A 19,826-nucleotide genomic window follows, 5' to 3' on the forward strand; every position below is an offset into this window, starting at 1 on the left:
CCAATACTCTAACTAAATTCAACTTGAATTATTCCCACAAGATTTGTTTTTTTTTTAATTCATCGTTTCTCTTATGGCTACAAATCTAATCCATATGATTTACTACTTAGATTCTCACTCCCTTATGGTTTAGTATCATTTACCCGTCAACTACAACTCACAACTCATAAACACAAATCATCTCTTTAATTCAAAAATTTCATTCTTACCGCACCATTTAACTCTTCAACCTCAACATCCTTAATTCATCACAACCTCGGTCAAACAACACTATTTTTCCATTCACTCCATAATAACTAATAATTAATATCACCTGCATTGAGATCTTGATCAAGCCTACGATTGATCGCTCCAAATCATTCTCATTCATTTAATGTATGGTAATGTCAAACCTAAAAGTTGAAACTTATGTTATCGTATCCTACAAGTATTCACAAGCTTCATAATTTGAATTCTTTGTTATAAAATACATATCTTTAATCTATAGGATACTCTTAAGCAATTATTAACTTCATACTTACTCAATCATGAACTAGTAAAACTTTACATCAATCATTTATTTCGTTCCCTCGATAATTTTCTTATTCTAATGTTTTGGACCATTAACTAACATACAATCTTAATTGCAACCTCTATATCACAACCCCTACAAGATCCACTAAGTTTTAACCACGCTTCCGTTGCGCCACTCTGATAAACTAATTAACCACGCTTCTGTCGCGCCATTATGATAAACCAATTAACCACGCTTCCGTCGCGCCACTCTATTAAACCAATTAAGAACATTATTTGTGTTCTTGTGCAATATGCACACAATATTTAGATGAAGAAATATTTCGATCAAGATTCAAGTGGTGCATAAACTCACACACCATCTCTTGAGGACTTCTGAGACACATGACCAACACTAACAAGACTAAAAACATTCCCACTAAACCGCAATCCAATCTAGATCGAACTGCTCTGATACCACCTGTGACATCCCGCTTTTTCGAGACATTAACTACCGAAATTCTAAACGTAAAATTACAGATCCGCTTTTATTTATTTATGATTATCTTAAGTACTCATTTACTTTAAAATCATTTAATAACTATTTTAATTATATTTCAAAAATAATAAATCAGAGTATTTGCAATTACTAAAAGTAAATTTAATACATCAAACAAAAGAAACTCCTAGAGTCAAAACTCTCGACGTTTGACTACCCAAACAAAAATCCTAGTTGGTCACAAACTTTGGACTTGTGGAAGACTCACCAAACAAGTCTAACACCAATACAGAAGTATATCGGAGCCTCCGACTGCATGCTATTGTACTTTCTCGCATTTCTCCTATTAGGTTGATCGTGATATTATTCGCTCAAATAACACTATATGTGACGTCCTGTCAAATGTAAGGGTCATCTCCAAATAACAAACACAGAGCAAATATGCATGCATATATAGTTGTTATAGCAAAATATTTAATAGTTAAAAATCACAACGCACCATTGTTGAAATTTTAAAACATAAAATATCAAATTGTCAGTTAAAATTAAAATAAAGGACCAAGTCAGGAAAAAAAAAAGATAAAGGACTAAAACGTTACCTGAACTTAAGTTAAGGGACCACATATGTAATTTAACCTATACAAATCTATCAGTATAATATATACATCGTTGATAACATTATTTCAACCAACCAATTATCAGGGGATACAATGTATCATTTATCTTTATAAAACATTAATCACACTTAATTCAATGCATACTTAAACAGACCTTATGACTTAATCTATATGCCAATGTAATGATTCTGGAATATCGCCTCCCCCGCAAGGGCATTTCGTGGGTCCTTCCAAGCAACACCACTAACTCGAGCTTCGTGGGTCCTTCCAAGCAACACCACTAGCTCAACATCCCCATAAGGATATGTGGGCTCCAACCAATTATGGACGTACCACCACACGACTATGAATGAATGCATGAATGTTGACACTTTAATAAAATATAATGCGATACTAACTTATTAACGACATATCACATAACATTTATTCTTCACACTTTGAATATGTTCAACACAACCATTATAACACCATATCACATAACATTTATTTTCCACATTTTGAATATGTTCAACACAACCATTATAACAACATATCACATAACATTTATTCTTCACACGTTGAATATGTTCAACACAACCATTATAACAATATATCACATAACATTTATTTTTCGCACTTTGAATATGCTCAACACAACAATTATTAATATTCATTCTGAAGATAACACACAAACAAAACCAATAAATAACATCACAGTACATTTATATCACATATAATTCAAATAGGAAAGCGAATGGAGTGATGCCCTTACCATTATTTCTTTTTAGTCAAACTGACATTAAAAAAAATGCATGTAAGATCTTGCATGAAATTGTAAACTCTAAATTTAGCATTTACCAACAACAAAAAGCAAGTTTGTTCTTGTTTATATAAAAAAAAAATCGTAATTATTTAAAAGTCTTAAAAACCAAAGAGTAGTGCATGAGATTTTATTTAAAAACGCAAGGAAAGATCTTGTATGAAGGTGTAATTATGTAAACTCGACTCAACACCCACTAAAATAAAAACAAGATTGCTTTAAAATATTTCTTGTTCTTATTTCAAACGTAGAATAAAAATTTCAAAATTCTTTTAACCAATTTATTTCGGCATTTCAAAATCCTTTTGTCATGTATTTTGCCATTTTTAATTGTATTTCTTTGTTTTTTTTCACAACATTGTGTTATTCATTTCAATCTAGAAGTGTCGCGAACACCTTTTAACCAGTAGAGATATTAGTTATAAATTAATTATTTTAATTAGGTGTTAGTTATGTTAATTAAAAATTAGTTATTCTAACTTAAATATATATATATATATATATATTTAATTTTATCTAATATTGTAATAATGTTTTAAATTTGATCGATACAAAAAAGTTATTTCTATTTTATTTTCTTTTAATCATATTTTATATAAAGACTTTGTACATTCTATCACTTATTTTGTTTTATGCAAAAGAGAAATGCAAATCGATGTCGACAAGCAGTTGAATCTCTTTGAAGGTGCTGTCAATTAGGATAAGAAAAATTGGCAAAAAATTTCAGTCCACTCATGTGAATGATAATTTTCACACCCAAAACAGCTAAGACTGACATGTTTGTGTTCAATAAAGACACAGCAAGATATTTATGTCAAGTAGGAGCATGGCATGAATCAACATCCACCACTAAAAATCAGCACGTGCCTTGTGGAGTCTGCAACATTAATTAATTAATTAATTAATACCACATGGTACAAGGTCAAACGTGCCGTGATGCATGCGGAATTGGTCGTTGAGTGCTGCCCCTCCCCTATGTCTATGGGATCGTTTTATGGAGAAGATGAAGTTTTTTTTCTTTCATTTTTTTTTTAATTTATTAAAATATTTTCCTTTTATAACTATAAATCAAAATATAATATTTTTAATTTTACTTACAACTCGTTTTTGTAATTGACGACTTCTTTAAGGAAGTCCGAGTTTGCAAATGTAAATTTCTTAAAACAATGTTTCAAAAAAAACAATTCAATTTTTTTCAAATTAACAAATATATATATATATATATTGGTTAATATAATTTATAAAAAGACACAAATACAAATTTTAAATTACATAAATTGACTAAAGTTCTTTGTAATATTTGGACACTATTTTCGAATATGACTGGTCAACCATCAAACGCGAGTTCAACATCTTCACCACCTTCGACATTAATTTTATCGTACTTTTTTGTAAAATTTGTGATATTGTTTTTTATCAATGAATTTTATATATATATATATATATATATATATATATATTTGTTTAAAAAATTAAAAAAATGTCTAAAAAATGTGGACTATGTCGGTTAAATAGTCATATTCAAAAATATTGTCCAAATGTTACATTAAACTTTAATCAATCTATATAATTTAAAATTTGTGTTTATATTTTTTTATGAATTATATGAGTTATATATATATATATATATATTCTTAATTTGAAAAAAATTAATTCTTTTATATAAAAATTGTGTTATGGAAGTCGCGATTTGCAAATGCGATTTGTAAGTGAGAATAAAAGTAAAGTATTTTGGTATATAGTTTTAAAAAGGGAGTATATTGATAAATTTTAAAAAAAATAGATTATTGAAAAAAAAACCCAAAGATAAAAGATAAAATATAAATAATTTATTTGAAATTCAAATGAATTAATAGAATATAATAAATAATTCAAAACTTTACTTTATCATATTTTTTTAGTTTAAATTTGTTTTTTTAATATAAGTTGAGTTATAAATTAACATAATCTAATAAAAACAACAATTTATTCAATTACTCTTATAAAATATAATTAAAATTTTAAAATTAAAATATAACAAAATATAAATACAAAAATAATTAATGGAGTTTGACATTAAACTTTAAAATGAAATATTAATAATTAATTTAAAAAATATTTACGATTTTATCACAAAGGTAGCTTGTCTTTTTATATAATTTAACAAATTAGAATTCAAAATTATATAAATCTGAAAATCAATTGAAATTTTAAAATAAATATAATTTGTTTACAAGACTATTTTTGCCATTTACATATAATATATTATCTTTATTCACATTCAAAAAAGTAAAACATAATTATTTGATTATTCATAACTTTTCAAAATTTAAATTATTTATTTAGTAGTGTCAGTGGATAGTTTTAAATAGAAAATAATTTCATTACTTATTTCACTTTTTAGCATTTTATTTTATTTTATAATATTTAAAACATAATAAGTTAATTTAAGAAAAAAACTAATATGTAATTAATGGTAATTTTATTATTTAAATATAACATATATTATATCATGTCATGATAAAATGTCTATCACATACATGACAAAATAAAATGTTATATTAGTTATCATATGTGTATCAAATATAGAATATGATAATGTTTATCTTGTCACTATCATATCTTATCATTGTTCATCTTTACATCTCATTATGTCTCTATTTTGTCGTGCGCATCAAACGGATCATAAAGTTTTTCATTCTCTTCTTCTTAAAGTAAAATAAGCAGGTTATAGTCATTTAATTTTTTCAAAAATTATTCCTTTAAATAGTTGATTTTTTGTTTTTTTTATTGTAGTTTTTGTATAAATTTAATTTCAGTAACTTATTTTATTTGTGATTTCACCATCTGACCGAAACATTGTTTTGTTCGTCGTCTTAGTGTGAGATTCTTTAATATCTCGTCTTATTGTAATGTTTGTTTATTTCAAATTAATAGATTAACTTCAATTCATCATAAATTCAATCAACGACTTTTTATCGTCAACGTTATATATTTAAATATATGAATATTTCATAAACTTTAATTTTATCATATTTATAAATATTTTTTTGTTTTTACTATTAATGTGAATGCTATGAATTTCTTCACAAATTCATCTTTTTTGTTTTTTTGTTTTAGTAGTTTTGAATTTATTATTTTTTTAACAAACTTGAAAGTTGTTCCAATGAATATTGTTTTTGTAAAAGAATAATAATAATAAAACTTCACATCATCTATAGTCTTGCGATTGAGTCACCCTCTCAAAACGACTTTCTCAATATATATACCACCATAATGCTAGAAGTGAAAAAATTAAGACCTTGTTAAATAAAAAATGGAAAAAAATGGCAAAAAAAAGCAGAAGAAAAAACCTCTGCACATGTACTGATTTTCCCTTGTCCATTACAAGGCCATGTAAACTCAATGCTAAAGCTAGCTGAACTTCTTGCACTTCAAAATCTTCACATCACATTTCTCAACACAGAGTACATACACAATCTCCTCATTCATTTCAATGATAATGTTCAAGCTCTTTCATTAACCTATCCTAAGCTTCAATTCAAAACCATCCCTGATTTTCATGGTGAGGAGAAGCATCCTGGATTTGGAGAAAGGTTTTGGGGATGTAATTGCGTTCTTGAGTTTATATGGTAAGCCTTTTTTGAGAGACATGATTGTGTCTGAAATACCAAAAATAAGTTGCATTATTTTGGATGGAATATTTGGAGATCTTGTCACTCATTTGGCTGCTGAATTTGGAATACAATTGATCCATTTTCGTACTATAAGTGCTTGTTGCTTTTGGGCTTATGTTTGTGTTCCTAAGCTCTTGGAGTGTAATGAACTTCCCATTAAAGGTATATATGCATGCTGTCCTCTTCGCATTATCATTTCTTTTTTTATTTTCTCTAATGGATAGAATGTAGAAAATAAAGACAACAGATTTCACACAAAAGTTTCACATGAATATGTCATTAAATAATTTTATTTAAGGAATATAAAGAAAAATTAAAAAAATTGGGATGACCATTGTCAATCTAGGTCATCCCTTACCATTATCTCCTATTGTTAATTGTTAATGTAAATAAATTTTACTCTATTAATTAGTCACAATCGTTGAATTATTTATAATGTTTAATTTTTGTGATAACTATTTTTAAAGTTACACGTATAATTAATCAAAATATATCAATTGTGTAAGATTTTTTATATCATGGATAATGGATAACTGATTTATCTTTTTAGCTTCTTTTCATTTTTCCTTTTGTTGAGGACTATGACTAGTTATTTCCATTTTAAGATCCAAGTGATAAATAATATTTATCAAAGAATAATATAAATCACAAAATTAGTAACATTGATATAAAAAAGTTTCAATTATATAATGGAGTAAAAAACTAAATTATAAATTTAATAGTTTAAAAAGGATAAAATTAAAAGAAATTAATAAATAGCTACACCAATATATTTTGTGGCTTTTTCAAAAAATAAAATAATAAATAGCTTCACCAAGATACGATATCCCTTTTACATATATAAATATAGAGAGAGACATTTTTCTACCAATTTAATCTTAGTGATATTTAGTGTTTAATTAATTTTTAGGAGATGAAGAAATGGATCGCATCATAACAAATATGCCAGGAATGGAAAACTTGGTTCGGTGTAGAGATCTTCCAAGTTTTTGTCGAGAAAACAAAAAGGATCATATTCGTTTAAACGATGTTGTACTTCTAACACAACATTCACTTAAAGCAAATGCACTTATACTCAACACATTTGAGGATCTTGAATCCCCAATCCTCTCCCAAATTCGCCTCCATTTCCCCAAAAATACAACAACAACCTTAATTAAGAGCAATTTCTTTCACGTGGATATAACATGCATCACGTGGCTCGACTCTCAACCCTTGAAATCAGTTATATATGTTAGTTTTGGAAGTACCACACCAATGAAGAGTGAAGAAGTCATTGAGATTTGGCACGGTTTAATGAATAGCAAAAAATGTTTTTTGTGAGGAGAGAGGGTTAATTGTGGGATGAGTCCCACAAGAGGAAGTTTTGGCTCACAAGTCCATTGGTGCTTTTTTGACACATAGTGGATGGAATTCTACTTTGGAGAGTGTAGTTTGTGGGGTTCCTATGATTTGTTGGCCTTATTTTGCAGATCAACAAATTAATAGTAGGTTTGTGAGTGAGGTTTGGAAAATTGGGTTGGATATGAAGGATGTTTGTGATAGGAAGGTTGTGGAAAATATGGTCAATGGTCTTATGGTGAATAGGAAAGAAGAGTTTTTAAAATCAGCTATGGAAATGTCTAAGTTGGCATACAAGAGTGTGAATCCTTCGGGTTCTTCTTACAATAACTTTGACAATTTGATTCGGTATATAAGGTCTACTAGCCCATAAAATAAGGTAGTTGTTTTTCTCCCATCCTCTCAAGTAAAAAATATCTCATGTTTTTTAGTGTACAATCAAGCGCAGAAATTATAATAAAATGCATTTAGATGTCTAAACATTGATGAATCAAGTAGATGTCTAAACATTAAGAAGTTTTATATTTATCAAAAATTTCGAAATTCTTTTAAATTTTTCAAAAAGTTTAACTATCAAGTAGTAGAAAAAAGAGAGGATAAAATAGTATTTTTATGTGCTTTGAAATGATGGAGAGTAAAAATGAAGGGGTGAGAGGTAGATATCTCCAACTATAATTATAAGATAGACAAGTATCATGGGCCGTGCGGCTACAAGACAAGTGAAACATAATTTAGTGTGAAACTCGACCCCAATCTTAATTAGAATAGAATGTCTATTCAATCAAAATATAGTCTCAAAAAAGGATTTGGCTCCTCCACATAGAACAATTCATTCTACAATAATATCAATTATTGATAATAAAAATAAATAATTAATAGAATAACGTGAATAATATCAATCATTGATGATGAAATGAATGATTAATATTATGTGCACATGGATGAAAAATCAGAAATAGTTATAATATTAATTATTTATTCACTTTAGAGGAGGTAAATTCTTTAAAATAATTAAAAAAATTATATGTACTACTAATTTGATGTTTTTTCTCTTACTTACTTTCAATGTTATCAAATACACAAAAATACATATTAAAACTGATCAGTCCAAACATATTAAATATATCTCCAAATTAATCCATCTTTACAAAATTTAAGCACTATTGAAAAGACTTCAAGTGAAGAAGATTATTTTTTAGTGATTTAGATTTATATTAGAAGGCCCATAGTCTTAGATGTTCTCCTCGACTAAATTTTTTGTTTTAAAATTTACATTTTCAAGTCATCTTTTGTTTTCAACACCGACCCAAGGACTTGTCAACAAATCAACGTCTTAGACCTCAGATTAGGTTTTAATTAAATAAAATTTAAATATACTTTTATTCTATATAAAATTACACCTTTTAATTTTATTCCCTATAAAATAAAATTTTAAATTTTTACAAAATAATCATACATACAATTTTAATTTTTAATATTAAATCAATATATATTTTTAAATGAAATTTTATACGCATGTTGACAACAATATAAAATATTCATTTGTTATAAGTTATTATTTTTGTCACCTTTTCTTGAATTTTTAAAATTTTAAAAATAATACATAATTCATCCAAATTTTAAAAATCTAAATATTTGTGGAGGACTGTTTTATAATTTTTTAAACATACTTAAAAAATATTATTAAAATTTTTAAAATAATTAAAAATATTTCAAAATTGAAAAACAATTATAAATTCAAAATAGGCACTACAAATTAATAAAAAAAATTGAGATTAAATTTGAAATTTCGTAGAAGTAAAAACATATTTAACTATTCTTAATATTACAAAAACAAACTAAGCCTAAAAGTCTAATTTTATTGTGGTTAGTTTTTAAAAGACATCATTTTGCAACTTCACTTTTGGACTCCACATTTGTTGGTAGGTTCTTCTTTCCTAGAAAAAAATAGGGATCTTTGTAATTAAAAGTTCTTCTGAAAGGTAATTCGAAGTGGAGTTCTTTTAAAGAGTTTTCCTTTCACTTCAAAAGTAACTTTGAGTTGAGTTATTTTTCTTAAGAATTCATTAATTATAAACATTTAATTTTATCAAACCAACCATCAAAATAAGAGTTCTAGATGCATAAATCAACTCTATCAATTTTTATATAATTTTCAAATAAATGAATAATAAATATTTTAAAAATATAAATAAATATAGACTATAATATCATAGAGCCACGCATGTTCAATTTCCGTAACATTTTGTATCTTTGATCAATAATATCATATTACTAAAACATATTTTCATAATTTGTATTAGTAGACAAACTTTCAATTTTAATTGATGCTACTATTCCTATTTTGCATATTATGTCATTGGTTTAAAATGACCTAACTCATTAATAAGATCTTAACGATGGAACAAATCCATTGCTCTTGCATATAAAACTAACCCGCAATATTGGTATCATCCCCTAAAAATCTTCTATATCGTTAATTAGTTGGTAGCCCCACCTTGAATTTTGATCACAAAAAAACTAGGTAGTGTACATAAAAATATTGGAGAGAATAAAGGAAATTGGATATCTTTATTGGTTAAGTTTGAAGTTGCACGCACCTTTGTTTAATAATAAACCAATTATAAAATGAAGGGTCCCCCACACATATCGTTATATTGTGCTACTAATTGACTCTTATGTACTTTAAATACGTCAATGGAATTTAGTTAAGCCCACTTCTCTAACCGAAGTGACATGGGTGTGACTTGGTGAGGTTGGTATTGGTGGGGACATAATTCACATTTAAAATTATAAATAATAGGAACAGGTTTGGTTCACCAAATTAACCAAGGCTTCTAGCCTTAATTTAAGCTCTTAATTTCTTGAGTGCGATAATGACACTGTGAGAAGGGAAGACACATCTAATGAAACGTGAAACGTGACATAACATGGCACACCGTTGATTAGGATAAATTTCTTAAGTCCTTAATTAATTTTTCTAATGTTGGTTTTGGTACTTAGCTTTCTTTGTTTGTTTTTTGGTGCGGAGTTTGCGGGTGCAATTCAAGGAGCAGGACCTTATAGTTCAACCAGACCAAGACAAAATCACCATAAATTCATTATTTTAATTATTACATTCACTACTAAGAGTCATAATAGGTCTGTCGAAATTTGCTTAAATAGCTCAAACTTATTTTAAAAAATTAAAGTTTGAGCATGTATTATTTTCTGTCAAATGTTTTATTTTAAGTTTTATTTTGTTCTTTTCTAAAATTTGAATTTATAAAAAGGATAATTCGCTTATCTTTAAAAATAAAATAGAAAATGTGAACCGTATAATAATAATATTCATTTTTTTTCTTCATTTTTCGTAATAAACTTGATTTATATATGTACAATGATTATAAACAAAATAAAATAATTCAATACAAATTTTGAATTTATAACACAATAGTTTTTGAGGGAGGACTTCAAAAGAATATGTATATATATCCGGGAAGTGGAAACAAAGAATCAATTTTCCAAATTCTAATAAAAAATATTTTATTATAGAAATACAAAGAGTTTTTTTTAAAAGATAGAAAATAAAGAGTATTTAATTAAAAAATCAGACAGTCTTTTATTTTATTATTACTATATATAACGGTGAAAACTCGCTGACTTAAAGAGTAACCATGTGAGTAATTATTCCGTTTAATAATTTAATAAAAACGATGAATTTCATTAATTCAACCGTTGATTATTGACACACAATTTTTTCATATAAATTCAAAATTTGTAACTATGTAGTCTGATCATCGATATTTACTAATATTTTTAAAAAGTTTATTATATGTTCATTTAAAATTATTTAATGAAGTATCAAATAATATTTAAATTTTATAAAAATATGTGGAATTGATCTACATAATAAGAATTTTTGATTAGACGGTTGAATTAGTGAAATTCATTTTTTATATTGAGTTATTAAACGGAGTAATTTGTCATAGAACTATTCATAGAATCAATAGATCTTTATCCTATATTATAAATATTATATTTTAATGACGTATATACGAACTAGTCTATGAGGTCTAATAAACTTGTTAGAAAGTATGGATCTGACTTATTTAAATAAATAAGTTTTAAAAAAAATAGGAGTCTAGTTTTTTACTAAAAGGTTCAGACTGAGTCAAATTTTTATTAAGTCGAGCCATAGATCCTTGTCGAACGTCCCGATATATTATCACCCCTGTTCACTATGCAATTTATGCTACGACCCACAAATTTAAAAAAAAAAATTGTTTGACGAGTTTTTTGAAAATATAAATTTAGAATTTAATTCCTCTAAAATGAAAAGTTGATAAAATAAATTAATAATTAATATTATAGTCATCCATCATTGATCATGTATATACATATAATATCAATCATCGATTTGAACATCTATAACTGATATTACTCATTTTACTATCTAAAACAAATTACTTATTTTACATGAATTAAATTTACAATTTTATATGTACTTATATGCATGCAAATGTAACGTTACCGCTTCTTGAATGAGAAACTTAATTTTATAAAAAATTAATTAGTATTGTTGTGGTTTACGTATATTACATTGAACTCACAATCTATTTAATTATCACTTTACTATTTGAATTTATAATCTTATCAACTAATCAATTTTATTGACTGCAAATTTAAATGTTTATGAAATTGGTTTATTTCATTTTTCTTAAAAAAACTACCATTCTTTTATGAGTAGCTTGTAATTACTAATGATGTTTTTATAGTGTTTAAACATTATCAAGATAGTAGCATTTATAGTACTTTAACTAAATAAAAAGGAGGAAGTAAAAAAATGTTTTCTCCTTGGTTATGATGCTAGTTTTCTCTATAGTCACTTAACCTACCTAATTTCAGCAAAAGATTATTTATTATTATGATTTGGCCATTACTATGGACACGCAAGTTTCCACTTTGCAGGTGCGTTTGTTACGGTAGATGTCACGAATTACACTTCATTTGACATGACTGTGCATCATTACATACGTGTAAATGGAATTCTTTTTTAAAAGCCAATTGCTACGTTTCACAAAATTTCTTTTAACATATGCATGTAATAGTAACATCATGGATTTTTTTCTTTTTACAGAAATAATATAGTTATTTGTTTGTGCCAACAAAATATATAAATAGATATTTGTAAAGATGTATAAGGAATATCCTTAAATTTTAATTAGACTTATAAATATTAATATGGTTACATTACATGTCTTATTTTAGATTTGAACAAGTGGAATTAATATCTCTTTTAAAATAAAAAATAAAAAATATTTATCGAATTAATGCCAAAAAATAATGTCATAGTAGGTTTTATTTGAAGAGACCAAAACTAATAAATACCATTAACCAATGTAATAAGATTAGACACAAAAATACAAAATGGCAAGTAAAATAAATCATTTTTTTTTCTATGTTCTGTACTTTTCTTTATTTACTAGAGAGATAGTTTAGAGTTATATTTTGACTTGAAATCGTTATTTTAAGTTATTTTATTATCTTTTTATTTTTAATAAATAAATTTTTACATAATTTTAGTTTTGCCTTTATATTTTATTTGTGATTTTGTGGTGTGGATAGGACATTGATTTTCTACTGATATAACATACTTGTTTTTTTTATATCGTATTTTAACTAATAAGTTTATGGAGATTATCACTAAAATTCAGCATCATCTCAACCTTATAATATATGAATTGTCGACGTGTGTCTGAATTGATCATGTCGGAAACCATTAATAATCGATATGAGTGAACACTATTAAATATTTTTTATAAATATGAATGACATTAAAAATTGTAGATCTTACATTATTCTTAATCATTGGTCATATGTAGAAGAAATTAATTCAATCGTTAGGATTAAGGTTTTTATTTAATTAATTTTCATTAGCTTTTGAATATTTATGTGTATCATTAGCGTATTTTTATTTTTCTCAATTACTAATTTTAATATCAAAATGTGTCGGTGTTACTTTAGTATTTGAATAAAGTATATTTTTTTCTGAAAATAAAAGTTAGACACAAAAATCCAAAGTTTTGATGGTATACATTTTTTCAAACTCTATATAAAATTAATAATTCAAAAAATAATTCTAATGTCGATAAAATGATAATTATATATAATCAGGTCTATTGTGTTCTGCAATCAGTTCAATAACATGTGTCCCCGCTTGATGAGAATTTGATATTTATTTTTTTATAATATAATAAGATTAAGGTGAATTTTTTTTGAGTTAAATATATTTTTGATTACTATAAAATTACGATATATTAAATTTAGTACTTAAAAGATTTTTATTCACTTATAGTCTCAATTTTGATTTTATAAAAAAATATGTTGGGATTAAAAATATTTATTTTTTAATTAATTATTTTTTCAAGATAGAGACTAAAAGTAAATAAAAAAAAGATAAATTAAAATAAAATTATAAGAATTAAAATGTATTCTATCATTTTTTAATTATTAAAATTAATTTTTTTGCTAAACATCTAACTTTTTACTATTAAAATAAAAATTTCAAAATGTTTAAGATAACTTTGTATATAACTATAAAAGTGATTCTATTTTAATTTTAGACAATCATTTGATCCAAATTCACTTTTAAAGCATTCATTTTAAATAAATACAATTGTAAAATTTGTAAAATCAAACTAAAACAAAAAATCAAGGTAAAACTTAATTTGCCAAAATAATTTACAATACCTTGGATTTTGGTGCACCCAAAAGTAAATCAACACATTGTAAATAAAATAAAAAATAAGTCCTATTATATATAATATATATTAAAAAAAAAACAAAACCAATTTAAAATGCCCAAAAACCAATAAAAAAAAGTAAAAAAAGGAAGAAAAAAAACACTTGGCAGTGTATAAATATAGCAAAATTTCCAAGGCTTCCTCTCAAAGCTGGAATTTGCACGCCCCTCTCTTCCCAAGAATAAGCACCGTTCATATTTCATAACACACACCAATTTAGAATCATAAAACCTTTATTCTGTTACCCCTTTTCTTTCCATTCACATTCCTCTCTCTTCTCTTCTCTTCGTTCCTCTTCCTCCTTTTTTTTTTCTCTCATACCCTCACCAAATGTAAAGAAGGATTTTTTTTGTTTCATCAAAAGTCCTTCTAACAAATTTCAGGTGCGGGCCACGAGCACTTTCTTCTTCAAATCCATGGAAAAGTAACAATAAAACCATGTTTATTTAATTTAAGGTAAGCTTATTCGTTTCATTTTTAATTGCTTCCTCTGTTTCCCCTGCAATATACATAAAAACATAACACAAAATTTATTTTATTTTATTTTTCAATATAAATAATTTTAAATTTGTTAGCAAACAAATTACATTGATTTTATCTTTTTAAAATTTATTAGAATTTATTTTCATCATATTTTATAAATTTAACAGCAGAAAGAAAATAAATTTATAAGGTATTTTATTTCATTTCCTCTGTTTTCCTCTGTTTTCCCCTGTTTTTCTCTGTAACGTGCAGTGTTTGTTGTTTATAGCAGAGAGTGAAAAGAAAGGAGAAAAAGGAAGAGAAGAAAAAACAAAGAAATGAAGTCAAAGGGCAATCAAGGAAAAGAATATTCAAGCGACGATGAGGTATCACCAAGAGCAATACTAGAAGCCCCTGTTTATGGAACAGAATCAGACAGCAGTGGAAGCAACAGTTTCAGCTCATATTCACCGGATAATTCACCGCCGGTGGAAGCTGCGGCGGAGGAAAAATTGGGCGGTAAAGAAACTCAGGTGCAACAATGGAAATCAATGGTTGATGTTTTCAAGTTCAAATCAGTGAAAAAATTAACAGCAATTCCTATGCTTGTTGCTGTTAGTCATGAAATCACTAAGAAGAGTTTGAATAAGAAATTAGCTCGAATTCGAAGTGCTGAAGAAAGTATTGATATTGGTGCTATTCCTACAAAACCTTCTTGGAGGAATTTTGAATATGCTGAACTTGCAGCTGCTACCAATGATTTCAGTGATGGTATTTATTATTCTTCTCTCTCTCTTTTTTTTAAGAATGGATTATTTGGTTTTTATTACAACAATAGATTATTTGACAAAATTAATTGTTTTTTGTGATCTTATATTTTGAATACTTTAATTATTTAGTCGCAAATATCAACTCTTAAAGAAATACATCATTAATATTCTGAGATATTAGATATCAACTCTTAAAAGATATACATAATTAATATCTTGAGAGATTAGTTTATGAATGCATTATATTTACGTACTTTAATTTATTATTATTTGATAATAACATTGTCTTTGCTATAATATTTGTTGAATAGTAGTAGTATAAAATAGTTTATTCTTAGAGTATGTACAATGACAAAGTTGTAGTAACATCTAAAAGAGTTTGAGAAGTGGTTATAAGATTCAAACTATATAATATTAATATCATTAAGGTAACATTGTAACATCTAATATTTGCTTTGTAAAAGAAAATATATTATTTGTCTTTAGAAATGTAAGGAACTAAAAATATACACCAAAAATTGTTAAGTTTTCAATTAATTTATGGAATGGTTAATTGATTTACTTATATAATTAAATATTCCCTCTACTAGTAAAAAAAAATATACACCCTATAGAATGAAATAAAATCAAAAATAACTTATACTTTTGAAACGAAATATAATTTTTTTTTAATAATTTATGTTATATTTAATTATAGTATCTCTAAAATACATTTTATTTAATTTAATTTTTTATATTTCAATAATCTAATTCATTAGTGATGGAAAGTAATGTAGATGATAAATTTAATTATTTCATTAAAATTGTATAGATTAAACGTGATTCATTATTTTTTTCTTAATATATGTAATTTTTTTATAATTTGGAAGGGAAAATATTTATATATAATATTAATGATGATTCGGCGGTCAACTTATTTGGTTGGTTTTAGCGGCAAATGTTAGTATTGTGATAGTGTTGGGAAAGGTAAATAGAGTAGAAGAAGTAGACGATGATCTCTTTGACCAAAACCAAAATATAGGGCTTATGTTTCTTGTTGTCGACGGACAAGTACACATTACTAATGACTGAAGGACCCCACTACCCTTAGATCTAGTCTTGTTTGCAACTGCCTCGTGGACCCATACATTGTTTAATTAATTTTGATACAAAATATATACTATACTTGTAGTAGTAGTTTTATAAGATAAGATTAAAAAATTAAGAATTAAAAATGCACACCCGTGGTGTTTGCTAATGCTTTTGGTTGTCTACTCATACATCGATATGGATAGATGTTCCACATTGGCCCTTTATGGGGTTGGGCAGTGTGTCCATTGAAAAGAGGCACATCGAGTGAAGATAGGAAATGGTCCTCAAGGCTCAAACAAGAATATGCATGTGCCACCCATAAACATAATTCGTTGTGTGATTTTAATATTTCATTAAATAAAAGTGACTCACACCTACAAGTTCAATTCATGTTGCGATGTGAATATTTTTTTAGTTGGTGATATATAAATATATTTGTTAACGCTATTTGAGTTTTAAGGTCTGGCTTAATTATAATAAGCCTCTAAAATTAAAATTAAAATTAAAATTAAAATTATCTAAACTATTTTTATAACAGTAATAGTATCCCAGAAGTTTATTAAATGGTGTAAAAATTGGTTGGTATATGTCGTTGCTTTCGGTATCTTTTGTCTGTACACAACACTATTGAGTTATTTTGTCGGTCCATGTTGTAATCAATGGTATAGTAGGTTTGTTTCCATTCTCGGGGCACATTCATTCAACTGAGTAAGATATGACCGGGTTTCGTGCAAATTATATTCGCATTATTTTTATAATAATTGTATCATTTAATTATTATGCATATATACAAAAATTATGATAAATCAATAAAAGTGAATTATGATTTGATTAATTTATTTTTATTCTCATCTTTATAAATGCAAAATCGAAAATCATTAAAGTATAATTAGAAAAAAGAAAAATTGAAAATGGCATTATTTCCCTGGCATAAATATATTTTTATAAATGTAATAGTTATAATGGAGTAGAAATAATAGTATTTTTTTTATTTAAAAGGACACATGGCACAATTATTAATTGCTATAGCACTTTTAGTTGAGAAAACAACATTCAAGTAACACTAAATAGCCAAAGGAAAAATAAATAAATAAATTTCCTTCAAGTTTTTCTTAAATTAAAACTTGACATTTGATTTGTTTTAATCTTTGATATTTTTGCTACATAGATAACTTGGTTGGAAAAGGTGGTCATGCTGAAGTATACAAAGGAAACTTATCAGATGGTCAAGTTGTAGCTGTAAAAAGACTAATGAAAAACGACAAGGATTTTGCAGATAGAGCAGGCGATTTCTTGACAGAACTTGGAATCATTGCACACATAAACCACCCGAATGCTACGCGCCTTGTCGGGTTTGGTATCGATCGTGGCCTCTACTTTGTCCTACAATTAGCTCCATATGGAAGTCTTTCTTCTTCGCTATTTGGTACTCGCAGCGCTGCTTTCATCGCTTAATTCTCCATTCATGTGTTTTCTTCTAGCATTTGTTATTCTATTTTTGCAATGGTAAAATAATTATGTTCAATATGTTAGGTTCTGAATGCTTGGAGTGGAAGGCAAGGTACAAGGTAGCTATTGGAGTTGCAGAAGGGTTGAATTATCTTCATCAAGATTGCCCGCGCCGAATCATTCACAGAGACATCAAAGCCTCCAACATATTGCTCAATGAAAATTATGAAGCTGAGGTACTATTGCTAGCACCTTAGTATAATGTACATTTTTTAATGGATTTAATTGATTTCCATTTAATATGAACTTTTTTTATCGTGTCAGTCAATCAATCATAATCATCGTATCTAAACAAATATTTGACTTTTATCATATCTATCTTAATGATGTATGATTTGTTGACAGTGTATTAAAATTAATTTATATCTGGTTACATGTTAGATTCTTCTAACCTTACAAGCTAATTAATATATTAACTCCTTGTGCAACAAACTTTAGATATCAGATTTTGGACTTGCAAAGTGGCTCCCAAATAGTTGGACTCAGCATGTTGTTTTTCCTATAGAAGGAACATTTGGGTTAGTATTATAACCTCTATGTCTCTTATATATTTTCTTCTGAGTATAACATTTTCTAAGACACTAATTTCATCAATGTCTGGCCACAGTTATTTGGCTCCTGAGTATTTTATGCATGGTATTGTGGACGAGAAGACTGACGTATTCGCGTTCGGGGTTTTGCTATTGGAGCTCATAACCAGTCGTCGTGCGGTTGATTCGGATAGTAGGCAAAGTCTTGTGATCTGGGTAAGACTAGCTTCATACGAAAAAAGATAAATGATGTGTTTGAAATTTTACATTAGTTTTGCTTAAAGATTATATACTATTTAATTGAATTTGAGTGTGACAAAACTTTTTTCAGGCCAAGCCACTGCTTGACTCAAACAATGTCAAAGAACTAGCAGATCCAAGATTAGAAGAGAATTATGATCCTACTGAAATGAAGCGTGTCATGTCGACGGCTTCCTTGTGCATCCACCATTCATCTGCCAAACGTCCATTTATGAACCAGGTAAAAAAAGAAGTATCATTTTCTATAAAACACTGAAACAGACACGAACATCAAACATGACATTGACCAACTAAGTTTAATATGATGCTAGAATTAATCTAACTTGTTTCTTTCCTAACTATAGGCTGTGCAACTGCTGAAGGGTGAGGAAGCAATTGTAGATTCTAAGCAAAATTCAGCTGCCTCAAAATCAGTTATAGTAGGGGCATGTGACTTAGAAGAATATTCTTGCTCAAATTACTTGAAGGATCTTAACCGCCATAGGGAACTAGTGATGGAATGATTCATTATTAGTCCATCCTATGTGCTGTGTATTGGATTTATTTGTTCCACCCTCTTTGCTATGGAATGATGATTGTAGAAGTTTGTGTGTGTGTGACTGAAATCTGAAGTCACAGGCTTGTGTTTTTGTTCAAGCTTTGTAGGCTTGTAATTTATAGCATGAACCTGTAGGGAACATGAATAAGTCATGAACCTGTAGGGAAGCTTCAAGCAAGTCATAGTTTGTGGCTTTAGGCTTTAGAAATGTTTGTACTTTTTTTTACTCTACAATGTCATTGTTTCCATCCCAAGTTAATCAGTAATCTATAATTCCATGCATTTTGTTTCCACTGCTGTATATGATTATTATGATAAATTTTAACCATTTTGGGAGGGGGTGGGAGAAACTATCAACAACATAAAAATATAAAGGCTTTGGCTTGTCAAACAATCTTCCTGCCTTTCGGCCCAAGTTGATAAAAGTGAATGAAATGCCCCAATGGGCTTCTAAAATCTATACAGAGTCAAAACAATGTTAGGATGGGGTACCTTT

General features: G+C 27.2%; 1 protein-coding gene and 1 pseudogene across 2 annotated transcripts; both read left to right on the forward strand.

Annotated features, from left to right (window-relative positions):
* Nucleotides 1-5,639: 5,639 nt before the first annotated feature.
* On the forward strand, nt 5,640-7,884 carry LOC101511821 (7-deoxyloganetic acid glucosyltransferase-like; annotated as a pseudogene).
* A 6,442-nt stretch (nt 7,885-14,326) lies between these two features.
* Nucleotides 14,327-19,621, forward strand: LOC101493042 (receptor-like cytosolic serine/threonine-protein kinase RBK1). 2 transcript variants are annotated; one of them, XM_004509712.4, is made up of 8 exons: nt 14,327-14,645; nt 14,941-15,422; nt 17,661-17,918; nt 18,026-18,177; nt 18,440-18,519; nt 18,609-18,747; nt 18,863-19,012; nt 19,137-19,621. In XM_004509712.4, the coding sequence occupies exons 2-8, from the start codon at nt 14,990-14,992 to the stop codon at nt 19,293-19,295; spliced, it is 1,371 nt and encodes a 456-aa protein (XP_004509769.1). In that variant the 5' UTR covers nt 14,327-14,645; nt 14,941-14,989; the 3' UTR covers nt 19,296-19,621. The 2 variants fall into 2 exon arrangements, with proteins under 2 accessions (XP_004509769.1, XP_004509768.1); XM_004509711.4 differs by having other exon boundaries at nt 14,944-15,422.
* Nucleotides 19,622-19,826: the final 205 nt, after the last annotated feature.

This window comes from Cicer arietinum, chromosome 8 (assembly GCF_000331145.2).
Source record: "Cicer arietinum cultivar CDC Frontier isolate Library 1 chromosome 8, Cicar.CDCFrontier_v2.0, whole genome shotgun sequence".
NCBI lineage: Eukaryota > Viridiplantae > Streptophyta > Magnoliopsida > Fabales > Fabaceae > Cicer > Cicer arietinum.

Excerpts from the sequence above, each read along its gene's own strand:
- LOC101493042 (XM_004509712.4), top strand. The coding sequence starts at position 14,990 with ATGAAGTCAAAGGGCAATCAAGGAAAAGAATATTCAAGCGACGATGAG. Across the intron at positions 18,748-18,862 it reads GGCAAAGTCTTGTGATCTGG|GCCAAGCCACTGCTTGACTC; the intron begins GTAAGACTAGCT and ends AACTTTTTTCAG. Across the intron at positions 19,013-19,136 it reads AACGTCCATTTATGAACCAG|GCTGTGCAACTGCTGAAGGG; the intron begins GTAAAAAAAGAA and ends TCCTAACTATAG.